This window comes from Panthera onca, chromosome A2, assembly GCF_046562875.1.
Source record: "Panthera onca isolate mPanOnc1 chromosome A2, mPanOnc1 haplotype 2, whole genome shotgun sequence".
Lineage (NCBI taxonomy): Eukaryota > Metazoa > Chordata > Mammalia > Carnivora > Felidae > Panthera > Panthera onca.
In genome coordinates, this window is record NC_138340.1 from 108,182,902 (window position 1) to 108,208,598 (window position 25,697).

General features: G+C 34.3%; 1 protein-coding gene across 6 annotated transcripts in view; it reads right to left on the reverse strand.

The window, feature by feature from the left end:
* The window catches only part of AGMO (alkylglycerol monooxygenase), a 381,935-nt gene that overhangs the window by 170,060 nt on the left and 186,178 nt on the right, over window positions 1–25,697 (reverse strand). For all 6 annotated transcript variants that reach the window (XM_078441735.2, XM_078441721.2, XM_078441711.2 and 3 more), the window contains 3 exons: window positions 22,637–22,732; window positions 3,006–3,072; window positions 75–140 (listed from right to left, as the gene is read on the reverse strand). In XM_078441735.2, the coding sequence (XP_078297861.1) occupies window positions 75–140; window positions 3,006–3,072; window positions 22,637–22,732 (229 nt within the window). The remainder of the gene's footprint in view (window positions 1–74; window positions 141–3,005; window positions 3,073–22,636; window positions 22,733–25,697) is intronic.

Consider the following 25,697-nt stretch of genomic DNA (forward strand, 5'->3'; position numbering starts at 1 on the left):
AGGATATGATCTTTGACTTTCTATGAGCTTAGGAGGTAAGTTAATATTTTTATGTTCACATATATTTTACTTACCAAAAATTCTATCCCATATAATAAGAACGCCAGCATAATTTTTGTCAATGCAATAACGGTTTCTGCCTATGACACACAATATTAAAAGAAAAAAAAAAGGTTTTGAAAAATGAAGTTATACTTTTGAAACATCTTATTGTATTTTAGAACCCATTCACAAAATTAAGACTTATGCAACAAAATGATTTTCCTAAGAATCTCTTTTCACTGACAACATCAGATTATTTGCTAAGTAAATTGCTTTTATTTTATTTTTTCCTATTGAGTTAATTTTACCAAAATGACCAGAGAATTCCTTAAAACTACATATATTTGGAATTTCCCCAGATTTCTTTTTCAGAGAGTGAGAGAGAGAGAGAAAAAGAGAGAGAGAAACAATGTGTGTGTGCATACAGGGGAGGGGCAGGGGAGAGGGAGAGAGAGAATCTCGAGCAGGCTCCATACCCAGTGCCAAGTAGGATGCGGTCCTCAATCCCATAATTTTTTAAAAAATGTTTTTGCCCTTAATTTTCCAGTTGTTTAGAAATCTGGCATAATTCTGAGTAATTTTACTTTTTAAAATTTTACTTTTTACTATCAAAGAGTAGTGTGTCTGGTGGCTCAGTCAGTTAAGCTCCCAACTTCAGCTAAGGTCATCATTAAACTGTTCATGAGTTCAAGCCCTGAAGCAGGCTCTGTGCTGACAGCTCAGAGCCTGGAACCTGCTTCATATTCTGTGTCTCCCTCTCTCTCTGCCCCCTCCCCACTCCCGCATGCATAGTCTCTCTCTCTCTTAAAAATAATCATTAAAATTTTTTTTAAAAAGACTATCAAAGAGTAATAATTAAAAATTAAATGGCCCAGAAAAAGGCAATAGGGAATAAGATAAATAATATATGTGTATTCACATTTGGTTGATTTTTTTTAATTTTGAAATGAGTTGCTATCTCTACCTCTTCTCTCTGAATCTTTTCCAGGAAAAAAAAATTTCTACTTAGACTGAGACTTTACTATTTATTTTAATCATGAAAGACATAAGTGAAAATTAAATTACCCTTAATTATTTTTATTAACTATTAACTCAAAACATATATATTTTTCTTCCAAAGTATTCAAATTATAATTTAAAATGTAATAGTTGGGCATTGTTTCTTTAATAATAAAAAATGCTTAAATATGTACCCCCGTATTCACATAAGTATAAATCAAAGGAAAAATATTAACCTATCAAGCCACTGCTCCAACAAATTCAACTGTCCTCATGTGTCATTTCTTTGTATGCCTTCTATATACGTTAATATATGTTTGAAAGTGAAGACACACAGGACAACCTCTCCAGTCCAAAAGTAGTGTGGGTCTGGCTACACAAACGCACAACCCATTGCTATATATGGGCTAAACAGTGGTTCTTAGTTGGAGGAGAGAACATCTTGCTTCTCAGGGGACATGTGGAAATGTCTGGAGAATTTGTTGAGAGTCACAACTGGGAGGGGATATTATCTGCACTTAGTATGCAGAAACCAAAATCCTACAATACAAAGGGTAGCCCCATTCCTAACCTCCCACCTCCAAGTGAAGAACTATCTGGCCCAAAACATTAATAATGCTGAGGGTAAGAGGTGCCTCGGTGGCTCAGCTGGTTAAGTGACCAACTTCGGCTCAGGTCATGATCTTGCAGTTCCTGGGTTGGAGCCCCACATAGGGCTCTTGCTGACAAAGCCTGAAGCCTGGTTTGGATTCTGTGTCTCCCCCTCTCTCTCCTCCTCCCCTACTCAAGTTGTCTTTCTCAAAAATAAAGAAACATTAAAAAAAATAATAATAACACTGAGGGTAAGAGATGCGAACATGAAACAACAGGAGTGGGAATGTGCTCCAAAGCTAAACAGAGAACACTAGCAACTATGTCTTCTTCAGTATGGATTTATTCTTCTCCACTCCTTATGTTTCCTTTACTGTGAAGGGAGTCCCAAGAGTATAACACCCTTAGTCTCTCCAGCTTCTCGCTAACAATTCTCCTTGGGACCAGGAATGTATGTGGAGTTTGGAAGAGGAAACTGAGCATGTGCAGCCTGACCCCACCCACTTCTTTTCCTTTTGAAGGGAGATGATGGGACTTGTGTTTCTGCTCTTCTCCCTGCCAGGCAGAAAGGAACCCACCCCTTGGGAAGGCAGGTCTGCAGTGTTCCAGCGCTGCCTGTGATGCCTGCAAACTTATGAAAACAGAACAATAGTATTTATTATTTTATTACTGTCTTCCTTTTCTCAGCACTATGTATGTAAGATGTATTCAGGCCATCACAAGTTGCAACAGTTTGGACATGTTTTTTTTGGTATGTAATTCCCCATTATATGAAAAGTCTACAAATTTATCTGTTCTACTGCAATAAGCATTTGAATTTTATCTCTATTTTTTCCATTACGTAAAATGCTGCTATGCACATTCTTATACAGGTCTTTTGGTGCACACATGTAAACAATTCTATTATGTCTTATGCTGGTATCTTTAAACCTTAAGCACTAGTCACATGGGATTTTTTTTCTCTGTCATGCTAATGCAGTTCACAGAATTTAGGCAAAAAGTGAATTTCTGCCTATTAGGCTTTCCTGAAATCGCAACAATTTTCAAGACCAGAGACTTTCTGGTTGTATATAGGAATGACCCTCAACATTGGGTCAGGTGGTACCTTCAACATAGAAAGTGTGTATCCCCTCAGCTGGTTAAGTTGTTTTCCACTACAACTAAGGAGATCTAGACAAAAAGGAAAATCCAAACAAGATTTTTTTCCCCTCCAATCATTGCTTTGGAAAAGAGGCTTGTCCATGTACAATGGAAGACATGATACCTATTTATACACTGAATGGTGACTATGTTGAATAACTGGGATGAAAAGGTACAAAATAATAGTATTTTTAAAGAAATGAATAAGGAGAAAAAAGGTCAAATTTCCTTACCATGATGAACCCGATGATGGCTAGGAGTATTAAGAATCAGTTCCAAAGGACCAAGGTTATTAATGATCTGTTTAAAACAAAAGCAATATTTATACACAGTTATCGATAAATGTGTACGTATATTCACATTAAATTTCCATGTGGGTCAAGAGACATTTCAAGTTTCAAGGTTGACTTCAGAATCAGAAGAAGTTTCTCTGCTTCCTGGGGTTCCTATGAAAATAACAGTAATCTCCTAACTCTATTCTGGGAGGCAGTACAGTAAAAGTTAAGAGTGATGCTGCCTAAATTCAGCTCCAGGAGCCTCCGTTTATTGCTATGTGATCTTGGGAAAACAACTTAAGCTTTTTATATTCAGTTTCCTCATCTTTCAAATGGAAATATTAAACATATCCACATAATAACATTCTGAGGGTTACAAACAGTACGGTATTTATATACCAACACTGTCAAGGCACACTTCTCTCACGTCTCCTGTCATTTCATGCTCTTCACCCTTCAACTATGTCTTTGTTGATTAATGGTAACAGCGCATCACTAAAGAAGGGAAGACGTCATATTACATTTGCTTTGCGGTTAGTTGAGAGTTGGTTCACCCAATAATCAGCCATGTTACCTACTGCATTAGGGCGATTCTGCTTATTCAAATAGAATCCTTAATGGTCTTTTACCTGTAGATGTACCATCTTTAAGTCCAATTTACAGGCACAATTAAAAGACAAATGTAGTGGAGCTTTTCAGTCAGTTAAGTGTCTGACTTCAGCCTGGGTCATGATCTTACAGTTTGTGAGTTGAAGCCCTGTGTAGAGCTCTGTGCTAACAGCTCAGAGCCTGGAGCCTGTTTCAGATTCTGTGTCTCCCTCTCTCTCTGTCCCTCTCTGCTCACATTCTGTCTCTCTGTCTCTCTCTCAAAAATAAATAAAGATTAAAAAACATTTTAAGTCAAATATATAAAGGGGTATTTTTTTCTCAATTAAGGACCCTTCAGAATGTGGTCTATAACTCTTTAATGTTATCTCTCAAAATTTCCCAGTGAGAATCCCCATGCCAGGGTCTGCAGATTCCAAGCAGTGTAGGAACAAGGTAGGTGTCATAAAAAAGAGCAGGTCATATAAGACATTTGATATGCTACATTAACTGGAAGCAATATTGGGAACTCTTTTAATTTTGATTACATTATTCTTCCATCAGTTATGGCAGATACTAGAATGTTTACTTGAATTATGACCTAGGTCAATTTGTTTAGAGCCTACTAATGACAAAATCAATACATTGTTATATTTTAAGAAATTACTCACCAATAGAGTTACTTTCCATTTATAGGATATATGAGGAAAAAGAGGTAAGTTAGATGATGCTTAGGGGAAAAACATTCACTGACAACGATGATACTTGAATTGGCAACGAGTCAGTGGTACGAGGAAAAAATAGAGAGATGCGACTGCTTAAGATAAAAAGATATTTAAGATACGTAACAACATACTAGATGTAGTATGATGATCTTGTGAGAATACCAATTTGAACAAACCAAACATAAAAGACATTTTATAGGCAATGCGGGATAAGAAAATGATTATATAGAGGGTATTACATAGTAAATAATACTGCTTTTATTGAAAATTATAATGGAGTTTTGTGTAGGGGGAAGTAACTGTTTTTTTAGAGTTGTATAACTGAAGTATACATGACATGAGATCTAAGTTTTGCTGAAAGATGTTTGGCAATGAAAAAAGAAAAAGAAGGATAACTAATGAAAATGAATCAAAATCATAATGATTTTTTTGATTGAAGTGATGGATATACATAATGCACTCTATTGTTCTACTCATCTAAATGTTTGAAAAAATTAAGATAAAATTCTAAATAAAAGAAATACTACTCTAGTAATACAAAGTAATGTTCAGTTACCCAGTTGGAAGTATTAATAGATCTCTAAAGTCCCAAACAGATTTCTAGATTGCAACTCTTTATATAGCAGGGTTTAATGACTTTTGGGCAATCTCTGACACTAAAACACCCAGTTTAAAGTTGCTGTGCAAATGTGAACAGCTGCAGTAGCCACACTGTCCGCAGCTTGTGGGGTCCTATACTCTTGAGGTAAAAGCTGCAGCAATGTTGCCACATGACAGTGCTGCATCTCTCCATAGGGCAGGTGCCACCATCATCTCCTTACTAAACCCATTGTATACACATCTGAACGCAGCAGCCCTTGATTTCCATCCTGTTGCCAGGCTTCTAAGGGATTGTCAGTTTTCATTATGCAACAGACAGAAATGTTTACATGCAAAGGATGTGTAATATTTCATGTCCTATATTGATTTAACCACCCTCCCTCCTTCTTTCTTTTCTTTCTCTCTCTTTCTCTTTTCCTTTCCTTTTCCTTCTCCTTTCCTTTTCTTTCTCTCCTTTCTTTCTTTCTTTCTTTCTTTCTTTCTTTCTTTCTTTTGTTCATTCGTTCTCTTCTAGCGTGGTGTTTTATCACCATTTTTAAAGTTATTTCCCTGAAAAATATATTATGAACCCGAAACAACAGAATTTTTGGATAACTCAGAACAGAATTCATTTATACGCAAAGAACTATTGGTATTTTTTTTAATTCCAGGAGTTCAAAATACTGTGAATATGTATAATATGTATAAGGATATCAGACTACATTCCTATCAAATCAGTCACAAAAGATATTATCCCACAAATACAGTACTAACAGCCAGGGATTGGGAAGGGAGTAAGTAGAAATAACCCTGTATTTTATTGGACTCCATTGCTTTGTACTTGGTGGAAAAATATTTGTTAAGAAGAAGGATGGTGATGGATAGAGAACAAGAAAGTGGGGTTTCTCAGCAGTCAGAACATTGAAATCTGATGCTCAGTTCAAGCTTTGTATCTCTGGCAGAATACCAGATGGGAAAGGAGAAAACCATTTTATCCTTGTTTGTCTCTTTGGTGCCTAACATATGTTACAAAAAGAGACAACAAAAGGGGGTGGAGGAGACTATGGTGACCAGCTTCTGCTACCCAGATGCATTTCTGATCCTTGGTCTTGGCGTGTGTGCAGCCAGATTTAAAGCCACACAAATGGTGAGTGCATTCAGATGGCTGGAGCCTTGGCTGAGTGCATTATTTTTTTAATGTCAAGCACTTTTCCTCAAAGAAAATCTTTTGCTCCTGCAGGCTAAAGCATGGTGATATCAATATTGAAAGTCCCCCCCGCCCACTTTTTTTTTTTTAAGTTAAAAGCCAAGTACAACACAGGCAACCACAGTCAAATTTCCTGGTAGTGCCTATGAGTACCTTGGAGCTGAGGAAGACCACCTCGGGTGGGAGATGATTCATCATTCAGACAGCCCAGTCAGAACCTCTCTTGTAGAAAACGCTTCTGACTCAGTCATGGAGAAGTCATCAATAATTAATAAGGTTTGAGCATAACGACTTAATTATCGCCCACTTTTGCAAATTCAGTCATTTAGCAATTCAACGACATCTAGCTTTGAACCACTTCCTGAAAATATGTTACTGTGGAAATAATTGCAACTATTCTCATTTTTAGGTAGTTATTTTTTGTCTTGCTTTTTAATATTTAGATGAGTTAATTTAAATGATGGAATTTTCTAACATAGAAGACTTAAAAACAATATAGTCCAATAGTCTGTTATTTAAAAAAAATTGACATTTGGAAAATTTTAATTATCAGTCCAAGTCAAACAGCTTGGAAGAAGTGCTAAAGTCTTCTTCATTTCAACTCAGGGATTTTCTGTTTTCTATCAAATTGCTTTTAAGAGATACAGAAATAGTTCCATCAAATAAAAGCAATTTAAACTTTTAGAAGTGTCATGGAAAATAACTAAATGCTTTTTTCCCTCATTTCAGCCAAAAGAAATCCAGGTATTTATAAAGAACCCGACACTTCAGATTCTAAACTGTCCCCTCATGGGATTTTAGGCATTTCTGGTGTTTCTTAGATTTCCAAAACAATGATCTAAGTCTTGTATCCTTGTCGTTTTCTTTCAGAATTTTATAACCTGAGAAGCATGGATACCTAGAAAGGCCATCGATGGGCTTCAGAAGGTCAGGAACACCCTAAGTATTATACCAAATTTTATGAATATGTGCCAGTGGGTATTTTTTTCTGGGAGGAAATTGTTATTTTCATCATATACTCAGAGGGATAGATGAGTCCTAGGAGGTTATGAGCCCATGTTGCCAACAAAGGTCTTTAGATTATTTCCTTCACCCTTATTTATAGTGTTTTTAGTTTCCATATTAATAAAACTTGGATACTAATTTCTCATCCAAACTTTGGAAACAGTGACTTAAACATTTTTTCTGCCTATTTCTTGAAATAATTATTTCCCAAAAAACTCATTTCTTGGGCTGTTTTTACTTGTACAATAATAAGTTATTATAAATGAACCAATAATAAATAAAACAATTTTATAATAATAAGCTACTTCAATTCTATCAGTGAAATTTTATCCAGCAGAAGAGCTCTAGGTCATTTGCTAGACTGGTCACATATTCATTTTTCTCCCCACAGTTTATGGCAGGGGTGGGGAAACAGAGTTAAATATAAAATCAGGAGAATAGGAGCCATAAGACACCGTCATCTTTTCATTAAGTCATTTCCCCTCATCAAAAATAAAATGAATTCAAATGAAAGGCCTCTTACAATGAACCACATGAAGCCCAAAAGATGTGGAATTCAAAGCTGTTTAAACTCTTCATCAAGACCCATTTCCAATGTTCTCTTTCTTCCGCCTAAAAGACCTTAACCTCCTATCTCAACCTGCTGGAATCCTGATCTTCCTTTAAGACACACCTAGATTTTGAAACATTCTTCTTGATTTTTCCAATGAGAATTTTCTTTGTCTTTCTCTGAATACATATTGAGGCATCACTAATTTTTATGTCATGCTGTTCTGATATCTAGTTATTCATGTTCACTTCTTATACAATATTGAAAGTTCATTGAGGACAGAAACTCTAACTCAAGCCTCTTTGCTTCTCACAGCACATGCAACACTGCCTTGCATATAGTGACTGCCGAACAAGATTATATTGATAAATCCCCCTCACTGCCCTCCATGCCCTTTCACCTTTATATCAGTGGTTCTCAAATGGGGATGATTGTGCTTCCAGGGAACATTTGGCAATGTTTGGAGATACTTTGGGCTGTCACAAATGGAGGAAGTGCTACTGTAATTTAGTGATTAGTGGATTTTAGTGCTGCTAAACATCCTACAATGCACAGGACAGTACTCCAAAATAAGAATGATCTGCCCCAAAGGTTGATAATCCCTTCTGCTTCATAGGTATACATGTCTTGCTGCACCTCAGTCTTTTTGTTATTCAGGAGGGAAGCATTGTATAATTTTTGTCTTCCAGTGTGGAAACTGGAGGGAAGGGTGCATTAGCGAATTCCCAATCTCTAGAGACCAAACATGAGTCTGGAGTGCCCTTGGCGATTAAAGCCCGGAGAGCGAGTCCAAACAGATCTTTGATCTAGTGAATTGGAAAATTAAGATAAATAGCTAAAATGAAAGGGCCAAAAACTAGTAATAACAACAAACAAACAAAAACTAAAAACATATACAATCAGAGAACGGATAATGGGAGAGTTGAATTCCGGTGATCATTGGCAGGTGAATTTCTTGAATTATTTTTATGTTCTCTCAGTACAGGTTTGTGAGGGCTTCAGTTTCAGTTGAAAGGACCCAGAGATAGAAAATTTAATTCCCATATCACCAAATGATTCTGAAATGTCTTTTTAGAGTTCTTACGACCTTCCTCCCCACTTGCCCTGCAGTCACATTTTGAGTGAGTTGAATAACTCAGAGGCCTAAAGGTTAATGAAACTTCCATTGTATCTAAGTTACCAGTGGGAATAATATTGCTTTAGAAATTGATAAAGTGACTACATGTGGTAAATCAAATAATTAAATGCCTGCTATGAACTGGTTGCAATTAATTCCTTCCACATTATAACTCTCAGGAGTTTTTTGATTACCTTACATCCCCTGAAAAACATACATCTGTAGGTCTTTCCAAATGAAATTGATAAATCACTTAGAGTTGAACTCTGTAAAGCATCAAAGTAAATATTCTAAATTAATGTCCTGTCTGAAATTATTTCTTATAAAATTAACGTATTCTATTCTATACATTTCTTAGGTGCTTTCACTGATTGTTCTGATAGGGGAACATTGACTGGTTAGGTTTTTGTAGTTCAATTAAGAGTGCAGAAATGATTAACTATTGCACAAGGTGGAGGGCAAGACTTGCTTTAAACAAAAATTCAGTTAATTCAAAACAAAATAATTTTCACTTTATGTATTGTGTGGAAAATTGCCTCTTCTCACCTCACTCTATTAATGTTGGAGAAGAGACTTTCAAAATCCATTTTAAAAAGAAACCTCTCAATTCTATTCTTTTGTCAAATTTTAGCATACTACTGGAAATGTCACATTATATTTCCAACTTACAGTTTTTCTATATGCTAATGGATACTAAAAATACTGGGATATATTATTGAAAGGCTAATGGAATATTTATAACCACTTACTTTTCAGAAAGAAACCATGAGCCTATAGTTAATTATAAATTTATTTCCAAATAAGACATGCTTACAAATATTCAGGCTTCCTGTCTGAGAGGGAAAAACCATAATAGGGAAAATATGTCCTAGGAAGCATATGTTTTACAGAATCCTCATTAACAGTGAATGTGCTAACAATATGATAGATGCTGAGGAGCGACTGGGTTGTGGGTGAAGTGAAATGAAATATCCATAGTAGGAAAATGCCTGTATTCAGATGAGCAGAGGTTAGAGTGACACCATTGACTCTAACTAGTCTTCTTTAGACCATCATACATGACTAATGCTTCATAGACCTATTCCACTGTGACCTTCTGTATTTCACTGAAGTCAGTATTTAAGGGAAATACTAAGCCAGTTCCAAATACCTTTATTATCTGATGTACAAATCATTGTCATATTATATTTAACTAAGAATGATATACTTGACATGCAATCTGAAAATGGCAAAATTTCAGGTAAATTAGTCACAACGTTCAATGCAAACAGACACTAAAATTAAATAGACTAATAATTATACCATGATTAGTTGTTTATTTCATGGCAATTTTCCTTCCTTGCTCCCTCTCTTCCTCCCTCTATCCCTCCTTCCTTCCTTTATTTTTTTCTTCCTTCTTTTATCTATGTATCAACTAAGCATGTCTGAATGTACATTTAGGAATAAAAAATTTGAAAAATCTTTTATTTGGAAAGATCTTCACAATAACTATAGGCTCTTGCATATCTTTGTGAAAAGTAAGTGGTTATGAATATTTCTATGACCTTTCAATTATATATTCTAGTACTATAGCCCCATTTATAGAAAGAAAACCTGATGGACAAATATATTAATGCATACACATAAATTTATCTTTATTAAATGTTTATCATATATATTAAATATATATTTGAATGCCAATCAACAAGTATCTTAAGTACCAAATTACCAATAAAGATTTTGTATTAGCATTAGAAATAATGTTTCAGATTATTAAAATCTGTATGTATAAACCTTTTTCAAAGTTTCTTATTACGAGATAGTCACATAATAAGCCAACCAAGTAGAACCTTGTCAGCCAGTCCATTCATTCTGCAAAGATTTATTGAATTTCTATGGACCTTACTAGGTTTTAGAAGTAAAAATAAATGAACTGATGCACAGGCACTTCCTCCAGGAAGCTTACTTATAGTCCAGGGGACTCTTCAATGGAAAGGTAGAACTATTTCAGAAGAAAAGGTTTTGTTTTTTTTCCTTAAAAAAATTTTTTTAACGTTTATTTATTTTTGAGAGAGACAGAGTACGAGTGGGAGACAGCAGAGAGAGAGAGAGAGAGAGAGAGAGAGACAGAGAGACAGAGAGACAGAGAGACAGAATCCAAAGCAGGCTCCAGGCTCTGAGCTGTCAGCACAGAGCCCTATGTGGGGCTCAAACTCAAGAACTGTGAGATCATGACCTGAGCCAAAGTTTGACGGTTAACCGACTAAGCCACCCAGGCGCCCCGGGAGGAAAAGGTTTTATAGAAAGTTTTCTTTTTCAAAAATTCTGTATAATTTTGAGAAGGATGAGAAAAATCATTCATTTTTTTCCTTCCCAATTACCATTGCACAGTAAAAATATTTGAACTTCTAATCAATTTGAATTTATAATGGGCACAAGATTACCTAATAAGAAGCAAATTGAGTTCCTTTTCTAGGTTGGAAGCTAAAAATTACCTTTAGTAAAAACATATGCTTTTATATAGTTCCTACTGTGAAGCGTTGCCAAAAATCCCATTGATTGTTTGCTTCTGGAAAATGCTGTAGAGAGTTTTTACTTGTTCATAAGCTTCTTCAATTGACTATACAAAAATCAAAATAACCTATGTGAGGTACATTTATTTAATAGGTATTTATTCAGTACTTATTTTATGCAAAGTTTTGTGTTAAGATCCTTTGAGAGATCATAGGGTAGAAGAATGGAAATTACGACTGAGTGCCAGTAATTTAACTATTTTTTAACTTAAAGGTACAATGAGTAACAATGTCATTTTAGTGTTTGAATATATATAGGAATATGATTTTTGCTATCAAGAAATTTTATAATAATTCCTCACTGAAAGTTTTAGGAAAGAATAAAATCCATGAACTACATGAACTACAAGTTACCATGTCAAAATAATTTTACTTTTTGCTCTTAGTTGATTTTTAAACACTCATTATTCTCCTTGTTAAAAACTTAATCAATCTGAACATTTATGGATAAATTTATATTGTAGAGCATCTGGTGATGAAATGTAAAAATAAAATCTTAATTACCTCCCCCACTAGTTCTGCTATGTTAATTCAAGACAACACACTCAAGTATTTAGACAGATGGTGGTGGCGGCCATATTAACCTCTGATTTCTCTACAGGGAAGCAAGAGAAAGCAGAGCTCTTAGGATGTGTGCTTGTCTGCCTAGTTTCACACTTTGAAATCCTTGACAAATGCTGATTTATTCACAGCCAAATGTTTTCCTATCTGATTAGGCAGCTTTCTACTTCAGTAAGCATGTAATATGGAGGTAGCTGAATTTCCACACTAAGGAGTGAAAAAACAATATTTATAGTTTCGAAATAAAACAATCTGGAGGAATCAGGACTGTTGGGATCATAAAAAGCTTCATAGGGAGTAAATTTCTGATGAATCTATACCATAGGGTTAAAGAGCTAAAAACTTAGTGTTAAGAAGAATGAGAGTAGGCTATGTTTATACAATAAACAGCAGTTTTAAAGGACTGCATTTATAATAAATTATCTTGAAGGCTGAGTCTTGTCATTTATGATTGTATTATTCCTCAGACAAAAGGACAGGAGCTAGACAAGTCAGCATTTTATTTGAATTCATCTCAGCTTACATGTTAAATAACACATTTGACTTTTCCTTGGAAAAAAATAAATGCAACTAGCTACTGAAAGTGTTCCTTCAAAAAGAGGTGGATTGCAAGTGACTTTCTTTTTTTAACAAGACCAATTAAATTGACAGAGGGGAAATTGGAAACATTCATAAGCATAACCATATGAAACTTCACTCTAGTGTAACACAATTTTATATTTACCAGTTTGGATTCTCAGGGAAAAAGAACCACATTATTATCAATAGCAGTAACATTATGTTAAAAAAAAAATGTTACTGACCATGTACCTGGAATTATCTAAGTACTAGATACTTCCATCAATAAAACTTATAAATCTGCACTGCAGAGTTTACAATCTCATATGACAGATTTCCTAACTATTACCCTTCATCCATTTTGGTCTGTTAAAAAATATTTGCAAGTATTAATCTTTTAAAGTTAAATGTAGAAAGGATTTTCAGTCAGTAGATAGAAGCTATAAGTATCTGTCTTAAGTTCATTTGCCCTGTTTTCATGTGCATACTTTCCTTCTAAGAATAAGCTCTTCTTGTCCCTTCAGGATTATTATTATTTTTTTAAATTAGTACATCCTGTCTTAGTTCAGGATACTATAACTAAATACAATAGACTGGGTGGCTTCAAAAACAAACATTTACTTCTCACAGTGATGAAGTTTAGGAAGTCCAAGATCAAGGTGCCAGAAGATTCAGTGTTTGGTAAGAGCTATCTTTTTACTGTATCCTCTCTCTCATGTCTCTTCTTACAAGGGTACTAATCTCATCATGAGGATTCCATTCTCATGACCTGATTGATTACCTCCTAAAATCCCCCTATCCAAATATCATTACATTGGGGATTACAGTTACAACACATGAATGTGAAGGAACAAAATCAGTCCTCTCTGATCTTTACTATGAGTACTTTTTTCTCCTCTCTTCTCCAATACTGTATATATTGCAAAATATCTAGTTAATAATATCAATTCATTTGTTAATAGGGTTCTAAAATCATCACCATAAAAGTCTATCATAACCATCTATGTAATTGATGGGAGGGACATAAGCTAATGTGAGATAACAGAATGGAAAGATTAAGAGAGACCAAAGAGCTGCTTAGGAGGAAAACAAGTGTATAATACATATTTTAAGAGAGTAAAAGAAAGAGCTATTAAAAACTGTACCAGAAAAAGGAGCACATATTAGGATTGTTTCAGGTAATCTGGGTCATCTCTAAGAAATGTAAAATCAGTGATACCAGATTTCAGAGGAGGAAGGGAGAAAATTGTTTACCAGGCTTTGAATCACATATCTACTACTAACTAGCTACAACACTAGGCAAGTTATTTAACCTCTAAAACTTCAATTCCCTCTCTTTGAATGGGGACAGTAGAATTACATGATGATTAAATCTTATGAAATACTTAGCATAGTGACTGACACATGGTCTGAGCTACATAGGTGCTTGATCTTAAAAGAGGGGACAGTTTATGAAGAAGGAATTTGATTTGGGCCTTAAAGAATGTATAGAATAGCAACATCTAGAAAATATGAAAGGAGAGAAACAGCAATGGTACTATATCAGATTCATTTAGAAAATGGAAAATAGTCTAGTTTGAATGAATTGCACAGAATGGAAAGCAAGGAGATGTACACCAGGAAATCTATTTGGAAGGCAGTGCATGAGAAACATAAAATGAAAGCAATTTAGACTTGGCTCATCAAGCAACTGAACATCACCAAAGGTTTTTCAGTAGTACTAGCCTCTGAGGATAGATTAATTTGGTCCAGGAAAGATTACAACTGAGTTCTGTCTTGACTAACCAACAACTTCATCTTATTTCACTGTGCCATAAGAATTATTTGTAAAACCTGTTGCCATCCGTCATGGTACACTGACAAAGAACCAAATAAATATATCGTTTGAGGAGGAAGTAATGGCCAAAACATAAGTAAGCTCTGAAGCCAGCTGTGTTGCCTTATATAAACTGTAGAATACCAATATTCTTAGCTTTTAAAAGGATAATGTTTGCTCACAAAGTTGGCAAGTATAAAAATTTCAGTTTTCTAAAATTGTCCATTAAATTTGGGATAGTTTCCTGCTGCATGTACTTCCACATGTCCCCTTAATATAAAGCCCCATTAACTGAATTTATTTGAACTTATATTCATTCTTTACAAGCTATAAAAATTGAACTGACGTTTAGTGATTCAAACTATTTTATGAAAATTAAATGAAACTTTTTGCGTGGCCTATATTGGATGTTTAATACATGGTGGCTATTATATTATGACGTTAAGATCAGAAATAGATGAGAACAAGGAATCTGGAGCCTGACTACTTGGTACAAAGCCCAGCTTTGACACTTACTAATCCTGTGACTCAGGACAAGTTACTTAGCATGCTTAGTTTGAGGAAATAGTATTACTTATTCCATAGACTTGTTATAAACATTTAATGAAATAATATCTGTTAAAATGCTTGAAATACTTTTTGAAAAAGTGAGTGCTGGATAAGCATATGATATACCAAATGAAATAAATAAAAAAGTCAAACCAAAATTTTATCTCATCAAGTTTTTCCTTGGGACACATCAGACCAATGAAAAATATCAGTAACTGAGAATTCTTGACTTGGGATGACTATACCTGTTTATTCTTCTAAAATTCATTCATATAAAAAATATTCTTAAAGTTACTTTTCCTTCATCCAGAATATTGTATCTCATTGTCCCAGTCTTTAATTCTTTTTTGTCCTTGTTATTACATGGAAGATGAGGAATACAAATGGTACTCAATGAATGTCTGTGGGATATAATAATTGAAATATTTAAAAAGATACATTAAATTTGGCTAATTTCATGATTTTGCACGTTGATTAGTTTCTGAATTAGAAAAAAACCAGAAGATAACAAAAAACCTGAATAATACATTTCATCATCAGAAACTCAAACTCATAAAGATACATATTTTTCTACACTAATTTTTTGGCATTATTTCCTTAAATCTAAAATCCAACTGCATTAGTTTATATTAATAATTCATACTAACCAAAATATGGGCCGCATCAAAATTATGTTATAAAATGTGCATGAATAATCATGATGATGGCTAGGAATGATTAGTGAGTGACATACAATAAAATAGGTACCTAGAATGCACAAAAGATAACAACGTTAATAGTACTATAAACATCTAATTGATTTATTAGAACATGAATTATCTTTTTTTTTAACACTCACAATACTGTGCATTGTTATCTTAATTTTACATATGAGGGAACTGAGGCACAGGAAGGTAAAGTAAACTGTCCAAGGTCATAGTAATAGTAATGAATGAAGTTAGGACTTGAACTAAGGGACTCTAACCCCTGAGGCCTCAAAAGGAAAGCACAGTTTACATTATGCAAATACTTACTTTTAATTTTTTTATATTTTTTTAGGTAAGCTCTATGCTCAACATGGGGCTTGAACTCACGAACCTGCGATCAAGAATCACATGTTCTATGGACTGAGCCAGCCAGGTACCCCTACATTTATTATGTTTTAAGAAAAGCACTTAGGATGGATAACTTTGTGTTATAATTTTCACGTTTAGGTTTTAATAATTATAGTGTGTAAAATATTCAATAATATCTTCCCAAGTGTCATCTTTATGCAAAATAAATAGTAATTTGTTAATGAAAAAGCTTTGTCGTCTAGTTAAATAATTCCAACACGTTTCCTGCCTACTCAGTGGGCAAAATAACAGCTACGGAAACTTGAGATAAACTAAGCATGTTTCTCTATAACCAGGACTTAAAATTCATGTTATAAATAGTATACATTTTATTCTTCCTCAGTGATTTACTAAAATGATAGGATAAAACAGATATACCGACTTAGAATAAAACTACATTTTACACAACACTGGCTCTTGGGTAGATTCCGTAAGATTTTGAAGAACAGATAAATACTGCTAGACTTCCATGAAAAATCATAATGTGGGATACAAAAGGGCAATAAATAAACCACTCTATTAGTTGTATAAAGAAGTCAGATCTTCTAAATCTCTCTCCTCATGCTGCTACCAGTTTTTTGCTGCTATAAAGTTCCATTTTCCTATTCTTCTCTGTATCTCCAGGCTTCTGCAAACTTCTGATTCCTATTGTCTCTTCAGTTATGTTGCTTCATAATTCCACTACATATCTCTTAAGCTTTCTAATTTTTCACATTGCATTCTTGGAGTTCTCCTATATTCTAATTTCTATTGATGCTTATTCTCATAATTGTGTCATTCATATATATATGTGTGAGGAAAAAAAATTCTGATTGGGACAGTTATATGAGTATAGTGTTGCCAATGAGAAGAACTTGTTTTCCTCATACCTTACCAACCAAATCTCTGATGGCAGCATTTGTGCTTAGTGAATATAGTTGGCTTAGTAGGATTCTAATACATAACTGCCCTAAGGCATGTTCTGACTGCAAGGAGAAGGGGGTGGGAATGGGAGATGCTGAAAGAGAAAGTACCAGTCTCACCCAGCTAGGATCAGAAATCAAAATTTGAGACCACAAGAGTGACTGAAAACCCAAAGGTTTCTCTCCAATAAAGAAAGGACCTAGAGAGAGAGAAGCCACAATACTGGCACACAAGTCTCCTGACTCTTGAATTAAGACTCTTGGCTGATTCTTATAATATTCATGCAAATATTCATGCATAGGAAGAGGCTCTAAGGAACTTGCTGAAAAGCCAGGAAGGTAAAAAGCTAGAAAATTGCTGACAATGATTTAGACTGCTGCCTCATGCTGGTAAGAGAAAATGTAGAAAGCAAATCCTACTAAGTTAATGTGGCTTTGAAAACACCTTGGGGGGGCGCCTGGGTGGCTCAGTCAGTTAAGCGTCCAACTTCGGCTCAGGTCATGATCTCGCAGTCTGTGAGTTCAGGCCCCGCGTCAGGCTCTGTGCTGATTGCTCAGAGCCTGGAACCTGTTTCACATTCTGTGTCTCCCTCTCTCTCTGCCCCTCCCCTGTTCATGCTCTGTCTCTCTCTGTCTCAAAAATAAATAAACGTTAAAAAAAATTAAAAAAAAAAAAAAAGAAAACACCTTGGGCATTTCATTGATTACACACACACACACACACACACACACACACACACACACACACAAAGATAGTTCTTGCCCTAAGATTAAAGGCCACCAAGGATAAAGAATATGCCTCATAACTAAAGACCATACTAAAAGACCCATGTCCTATCAAGTGGAAATCAAAACCTCCAAAAACACAGGATAATTAGTTAATTTTATTTCCCTGCCTCCTACAATAAAAATAAGAAAAGGTCAGAGGAATATATCAGAATCGAACATCGCTACAACAAATGTGCCATGGAGATTGGCATGTAACAACAATAATAATATACTAGACATACAAAGAAGGCAGATGTGATCCATAACAAGAAAAATAACAGTCAATTGAAGTAGACTTGCACATGACTTGGATGTTGGAATTAGCAGATAAGAATTTTAAAATTATAATTATAATTAATACTTAAAGGAAAATACAGTCATAATGAATAACATAATTTCAGCAGAGAAAGAAAAACTATTTATAAACATAAATGGAAATTCTAAAACCTAAAGCATAATATCTGATGTGAGAAATCCACTGAATGGGCTTAAAAGTACATTAGAGGGAGCAGGTAAAAAGGTAATTAAACCTGAAGACAAATTAATAGAAATGAACCAATCTTAATAAGAAAGTGAAATTTTAAAAATTACAAAGCAGTACTGATATGAATCAATATCAAGTAATGTAATAAACATGTAGGTATTTTGAGTCCCAAGAGAGGAGAGAGAGAAAGGTATAGATATAATGTTTAAGGAAATAATAGCCATTTATTTTTTTCAAAATTTGACATAAAATATACTACCTGTGAACTCTAAAAGAGGCAAAAAAAAAAAAAAGATACAGACTATATGACGTAAATAAAGGAAATAAAGAATAAAACTATCTACTCAAAAACTACATAATTGTCCATTAAAAAATCGTGGAGAATTTTTAAACAAATTGTTTTACAATTGTGCAAACAATACTTCCTATAAAGCTATAATACCCAATAATGTGAAGGATTGGTATAAGAGGAAACAAATCCATAGAAGAGAATAGAAGTCTAAAATTAAAGCTAACTATATATGGTCAATTTTCTTTTCTACAAAGGACTTAGGTAGTCCAGTGGCTAAATGCAAGTATCTAAAGGGTGGTATATTAAGTGGGTATTTATAAAATAACATACCCCTACCAAATACCATATTCTTTTAGAAAAAAATTTTTAATGTTTATTTATTTTTGAGAGAGAGAGAGAGAGAGAGAGAGAGAGAGCATGAGTAGGGGAAGGGCAGAGAGAGAGGGACACACAGAATCCTAAGCTGTCAGCACAAAGCCTGACAAAGGGCTTAAACTCACAGACCAGGAGATCATGACCTAAGCTAAAGTCAGACACTTAACTGACTGAGTCACCCAGGCACCCCCCAAAATACCACATTGTAAAGTTTATTCAAGTATATGAAAGGTCCAAAAATAAAATTAAAACTCAAAAGATTCCAAAAGAAACCTTAGGATAATTTCTTTGAAAGTTTATGATAATCAAAGACTTCTTAGAGAAAATACAAAAAGTAGACAAAAAAACACCTGAACTCACCATTAAAAAAAATAAATTAATCTTTTCAAATTAAAGCTTCAATATTTTTCAAAAGAATTCGTAAGAAAATGAAAAAGCATGCTACAAACTGAGGAAATACAATTGAAATACATGTATCTGACATTGCTTTATACCCAGAATTTATAAAGAATTCCAAGTCACTTAGGCAAACAACTCAAGAAAAAATAAAGGCCTGAGAGGTGGCTGGGTGGCTGAGTCAGTTAAGCATCTGACTCTAGATGTCAGCTAAGGTCATGATCACATGTTTCATGAGTTTGAGCCCCTCATAGGGTTCCATGCTGGCAGTGCGGAGCCTGCTTAGGATTCTCTCTCTCCCTCTCTCTGCCCCGCCCCAGCTCTTCCTCTCTCAAATAAATAAACTTAAAAGTAATAATAAAAATAAAGGCTTGAACAGGCATTTCATTAAAGCAAATTCATCAAAGTCCATCAAATACATGGAATGCCATACAACATCGTTGTTATTAGGGAAATAGTATCACAAAAAGAAAGTTCTCTGCCCACCTTAGAATGAGTAAAATTAATGCTTGTATTTCATTCTAATCCTTATCTCCTAGCCATCCCAAATATCTCTCCTCTAGGAAAAGAGTTGATTACTCATGTATACTTCAACAGACATTTTATGCATATGTGAACATATAAAACACATAGCTGTTTTCCCTTTTTTAATAAAAATAATATCCTTTGGTATGTGCCTCTGTTTTTTGGACATCTGTCCATATTAGTCCATAAAAAGATTGCTCATTTTATTTGTAACTGCATCATATTCCATTTAAGGGCTTCAGTTAAGCACGATAAAAATCCTTGAGTCGTATGGGTTCAAATATTTAATGCCAAAGAATTATTTCTCTTTTATATTTCTTTGCCCAAGGACCAACTGATGTGTACATGAACAATGATAATAAGTAAACATAATACATAATGATAAGGTAATGGATAATGTTACTACTGCTATTATACTGTGTAGATCATCTAATATTCAAATATCATCTAAAACCTCAAAAAATTATAACATTCCACAGTTATTCACTTTAAAACATACATTAAATAATAAGTTTTTCTACTTGCCCTGAGTAAACTCAGAGGAAAAGAATATAACTGACTATGTACTTCGGACACTTTGGATGAAGGAACAATAAACAAAAATGTAGGCAAAAATTAAACAAGAGAGTACAGTTTGTAGCAGAAGGTTTTATAACTCTCAGAAAAGAGGAAGGGGATAAACAATATTATCTCTCCATCAGAGTAATCCAAAATTAAACAGAAAATTTCATCATAAACTCCTCATTTTGTTTTATGATCTTTTTATTCTCTCATATACAATATTTCAAAAGCATGTTGTCAGTCTTTTGTTTTGTTTTTTGTTGTTGTTGTTTTTTACTTTCTCTTATCCTAACCTAATTGCTTGAAGTGAATGAATCTGTCCTCACTTTTAAAAAATCAGTACCTTTTTAAGACCAAATCTCCCTCCAAGTGAAAACTGATTTTATGGATGTCCGTAGCAGTGAAACAACTGAATGAATCAAACCTCCATTCAGGAATGTTCAGGGCTTTTTGGCCACCAGTGTCACGTCAACTATGGCTTCTGTATTGCTTATGTGAATGGACTATTGTTTCTGTGTATTGAACTTCCAAAAACTAGGGCAAGCATTTAATTTTTTTAAGTTAAGTCTTCTCCCCACTCCAGTTCTCCATGTCACTTTCCCCTCTGTCCAGAAACAGCCACTGTTACAAATCTCTTGGCTCTACTTCCTGTATGATTCTGTTATTTAAATAAATGGTAGTATGCTGTCTATAATAATAAATGGAATTAAATGCACAGCTGTAAGAAATCTTATAAATGTTTTCACACCTAATAATATAATTTAAAATTTCAAGACCCAAACCTTAATTTCAGAAAGTGTGTTCTTGTTGTCTGTGCAGCTCAACTGTAGAAATTATGCATTGTATACTACTTTCAAAACTTTGAAGTATAACACAAGTGAAAAGTTGTAATGCATTGCTTTTGAGTTTAGAAATGAAGCCACCTGGAGGCTCTGAGTGTAAAAGAAATGTTTCACCAGTGGCTTTCCACCACTGCCTCTTTACATTCTGAGATGGAACTCAAGCTCATAGACCTCTCAGAGGAACACAGGAAAAGGCGGAAGTTACTTAGGCACCAGTGTTCTGTATTCACGAACTAATACCTGACCCAATACGTGGCTTGACCTGGAGCAGAGCTGCTATAAAAATGTAATTCTCCTTTAACCCCTCCATGTAAATCATCAGAAAGCTTTCCTTTACTGATTTAAACAAATTTGGTCTTTGACCTCTACAGTCAGAATTGGCCTCAACAACTCTTTCAGACAGTTGTAGTATTTGACTATTTGATGTATGTCAACTGCCATAAAATGCAATGCTATTTCACCACAGATCTTCAAATAATGTCACATATGTCCAAAGGCATAATAACAGTCTCTTTACTCCAAGTAAATCAGTAGCATGAATACTGCAGATTAATGAAATAATGTACTTTGTGTATCAAGCTTTGGTATCTAATGCAGCTGTTATTTGCTGTATTGTTCAACCATCTGCAACACCTGTCAATGTGTTTCCTATGGAACTTCAAAACACACCCAACAAATACCAAATGCTTGAAAAGGTTCTCATGTACATAAGCAAAAATTTTTCTAGGTCTCTGATTTCTGGTATTTGACAACCAGCAGAGTACAATAGCTCATAAAACAATCAGTTGCTTAATGATCTATCTGCAAAAATTCAAATCTGACAATTTGAGATACCACAGACAATCCAAGAAATTATATATGCTACTTTTCTGGGGGGAGAAAAAGCTAAACGTACTAAACATTCTCTAAATAAATCCTAAACTCTAAAATAAAGCAGGATTTCCAATCAAAAGAGTTTTCATAATTTCTTTAAGAGTTAAACTTTTTTCAGAGCCCCTACTAACTGATATGTATGTGTGTAAGTATAAATATGTAAATAAAAATGTATCAATATTATATATTTTAAATAGTTAAATATTTTTATTATTATATAATAAATCATATTATAAAATAAATATTTTAAATAACAGTTACATTCAATAGATAAATTACATATATGCATATATTTATAAATATATAAAAATTATATATATATAAATTTATATATTTAAGTTGAAATGAATTTCAACATCTTTGGGTAAACAATGTTTAATAAACTGTAATACAGGAAGATACTGTATTGAATATAGTATTAGAATGTTTTGGTACTTAATAGTTCAAAAATTGTTTTATTTAATTGAGACCAACTGGCCTCATTGCTTCTTATAAACTTTGCAATATATATTCAATATAAAAGGAATAAAAATGAACAGATGTTTCTCCTTAAAGAAGGCAGACAAAGATTTTTCTTACACAATAAATCAGCTGCTAGTGGATTTCCAGGACATTGCTTCAGGCTAACTATTTAGGTATAGAACTTTAAAAACAAAAAAGAAAAAAAAGTCACCTCTGTGTGGATCCAAAATTGGTAGAGAAGATTGAATTGAAGATGAACAGCATATACTGAAGGCGGTATGAAGAGGGCCAAGGGAGAGTAGAATATCTGAAAAATTAAAAATTTAAAAATTTGCACATCTTATTTCTCAACATGAAATATACTTTTACTAATGATTGAATGTTATGAGTATAAACTTCATGAATACATCTTATTCTTTAGCAAATATGCCTTATTCTATATATTTTATTGCCACATTTGACTTTGCAACATTAATTTTCCACAAGGTGATAAAGTTACAGACAGGTAGAAGCTAAGTTCACCAGACTTTTAGTCCGTATTTAATACTAATTAAAATAGCATACATGGTGTGTTATTTCCTTAATCTTGAAAAGGTTGGATGTGTTTCCTGGGAGTAAAGAGGTTTTTCTTATACACAGAGATACTCACTTTAGTTGGAAAAAAAAAAGTATCCTGTGCCTTTATGCATTGATGGCTCCCAAACTGTATTATGGCCCAGCATGCTGAGTAATGAAATGAAATTCTATTTTGAAAAGGTAACTTCATATAAGAAGTTTTCTCTTTCAAATATGGTTTTATGTAGTTGATTGAGAGCACGATATGTCCTAAATTTTTTTAAGTGACTAAGGAAGAAGCTATGATATGATGCCATAGTGGAAATAAATTTTAAAGGTCCTTATTTCCTAACAGACGGAAATGCCTTTGCCTTAGGAAAACAACTTATGCTTAAACCGCAGAACTGGTTAGAATCAACTAATAGGCACAGTCTGCTGTGTTCTGCTAATGACTTTGATCTCCAAGAGTGATTTCATGTTGTAAAAAAAAAAAAACATTTAATTAAATGACATGCTAAACAAACAAATAAGAATAAAAAGAATCGTACTTTCACTTTACATTCCGGATTTTCTCGAGTTAATATTTCCAGACAACTAGCTATTTTAAAAACATTTCTTCTGATTATTACAATTTTATTTCTGTTAAAGCTTTTGTTCTCAATTAGGCCAATATCATTTCAACTGTGTTTAGTTTGATTGTGAATTTAAAACTGGACATTTACAAAAACCATTCCCAGTTTTGTTTTGAACCTTAAGTCATGAAAAATCTCAACTGTCATCACAACCAGGATCATTTTTATTATTTATAAATGTATTATTAAAGATGGATTGGATTGGTGAGCAACAAAAGAATATTGGGCTCTTTTTTAAGACATCCATTTTAAGTCTTGGATCTACTGCAGAATCTCTCCGTGATGTTCACATAGTTCTTAAACCTCTTTATACTTTAATTTTCTCATTCAAATGGTGAAGGAGAAAACCATTTGAAACTTAGCCATCCTTTTGGTTTCAAAAGATTTATGATAGTCTTTTTTGACTTATTAAAAATATATTCAAATAGATCTCTTACAGTAGGTTAATAAAAAATTTTTGAAACACATATATAATGCATGATTTAAGTATTCTTTTTTTTTAAAATAATGTTTATTTACTTTTGAGAGAGAGTGAGAGAGATAGAGGTGTGAGTGGGGGAGGGGCAGAGAGAGGGACACACAGAATCCCAAGCAGGCTCCAGACTCAGCTGTCAGCACAGAGCCCGCCCGCCCCAGGTGCCAAACTCACAGACTGCGAGATCATGACCTGAGCTGAAGTCAGATGCTTAACCGACTGAGCCAACCAAGCGCCCCTATGATTTACGTATTTTAGGTTAAAGACTATTTTGGAATCTTGGAGTTGTGAACAAAAATGTAAAACAACTTAGGTTGGATGTTTAATAAATAGTTTTATTCAGAAAGAGAGTGCATACCAGGTGAATATTTAGAGTCATTATAATTCCCCACAGTGTGAATAAATAGTCCTTTGAGATAACAGCTGCTGTGGAAAAAGGGATTCTAGGATCAAATAAGTTGTGAAGTGCTGAGTTAAACAAGTTAAATTTGTTTACCACAGGACTTCTCGGAGCCTTTACCATGCTAATGTGAATCACAAGTGTGTTAGCTCATTAAATACTTCTCTTATTTATTTATTGAGAGAGAGAGGAGAGAGAGAGAGAGGGAGAGGAAAGAGGAGAGAGAGAGGAAAAAGGAGAGAGAGAGGAAAGAGGAGAGAGAGAGGAAAGAGGAGAGAGAGAGAGAGGAAAGAGGAGAGAGAGAGAGAGAGGAAAGAGGAGAGAAAGGTGGAGAGAGACAGAGAATCCCAATCAGGCTTCACACTGTCAGCACAGAGCACAATGGAGGCTCCATGTCAAGAAATGTGAGATCACGACCTAAGCTGAAATCAAGAGTGGGACGCTTAACCACTGACTGAGCCACCCAGGTTGCCCCATTGAATGCTTTCTTAAGGAATTTCCCACAGGATTAGATTTCCTAAAAACACATTTGATGAACCAAGGTCTCAAATCTTACAAATCAGTATATATAATTATCAGAAAACTGGAAAAATGAGTTCAGCATGAATTCCAAAAAAGGAAACTTCTAATAAGAAATATAAATACATTAGGGCACCTGGGTGGCTAAGTTGGTTGAGCATGCGTGACTTTGGCTCAGGTCATGATCTCACAGTGTATGGGTTCAAGCCTCACTTCAGGCAGGCTCTGTGCTGACAGCTCAGAGCCTGAAGCTTGTTTTGGATTCTGCCCCTCCTCTGCCCCTCCCCTGCTCACTCTCTCTCTCTCTCTCTCTCAAAAATAAACAAACATTAACAACCAAAAGAAAGAAAGAAAGAAAGAAAGAAAGAAAGAAAGAAAGAAAGAAAGAAAGAGAAAGAAAGAAAAGAAAAGAAAAGAAAAGAAAAGAAAAGAAAAGAAAAGAGAGAGAGAGGAAGGAAGGAAGGAAGGAAGGAAGGAAGGAAGGAAGGAAGGAAAATACAGGACAGGGAGTAAGTCTCATGAACCACATGAAAGTTAATTTCGTTCTAATTTCTAAAATGAAAGCAGCCTAGCAAATGTCCGGGTCTGAAATCCCTCCCTCATCTTCTGTACCTCACATCTTCACATTCCCAAATCCTCTGTAGTTTTTGAAACCAACTTAAGTGTCAGTTCCATCGTAAAGCCTGAAATG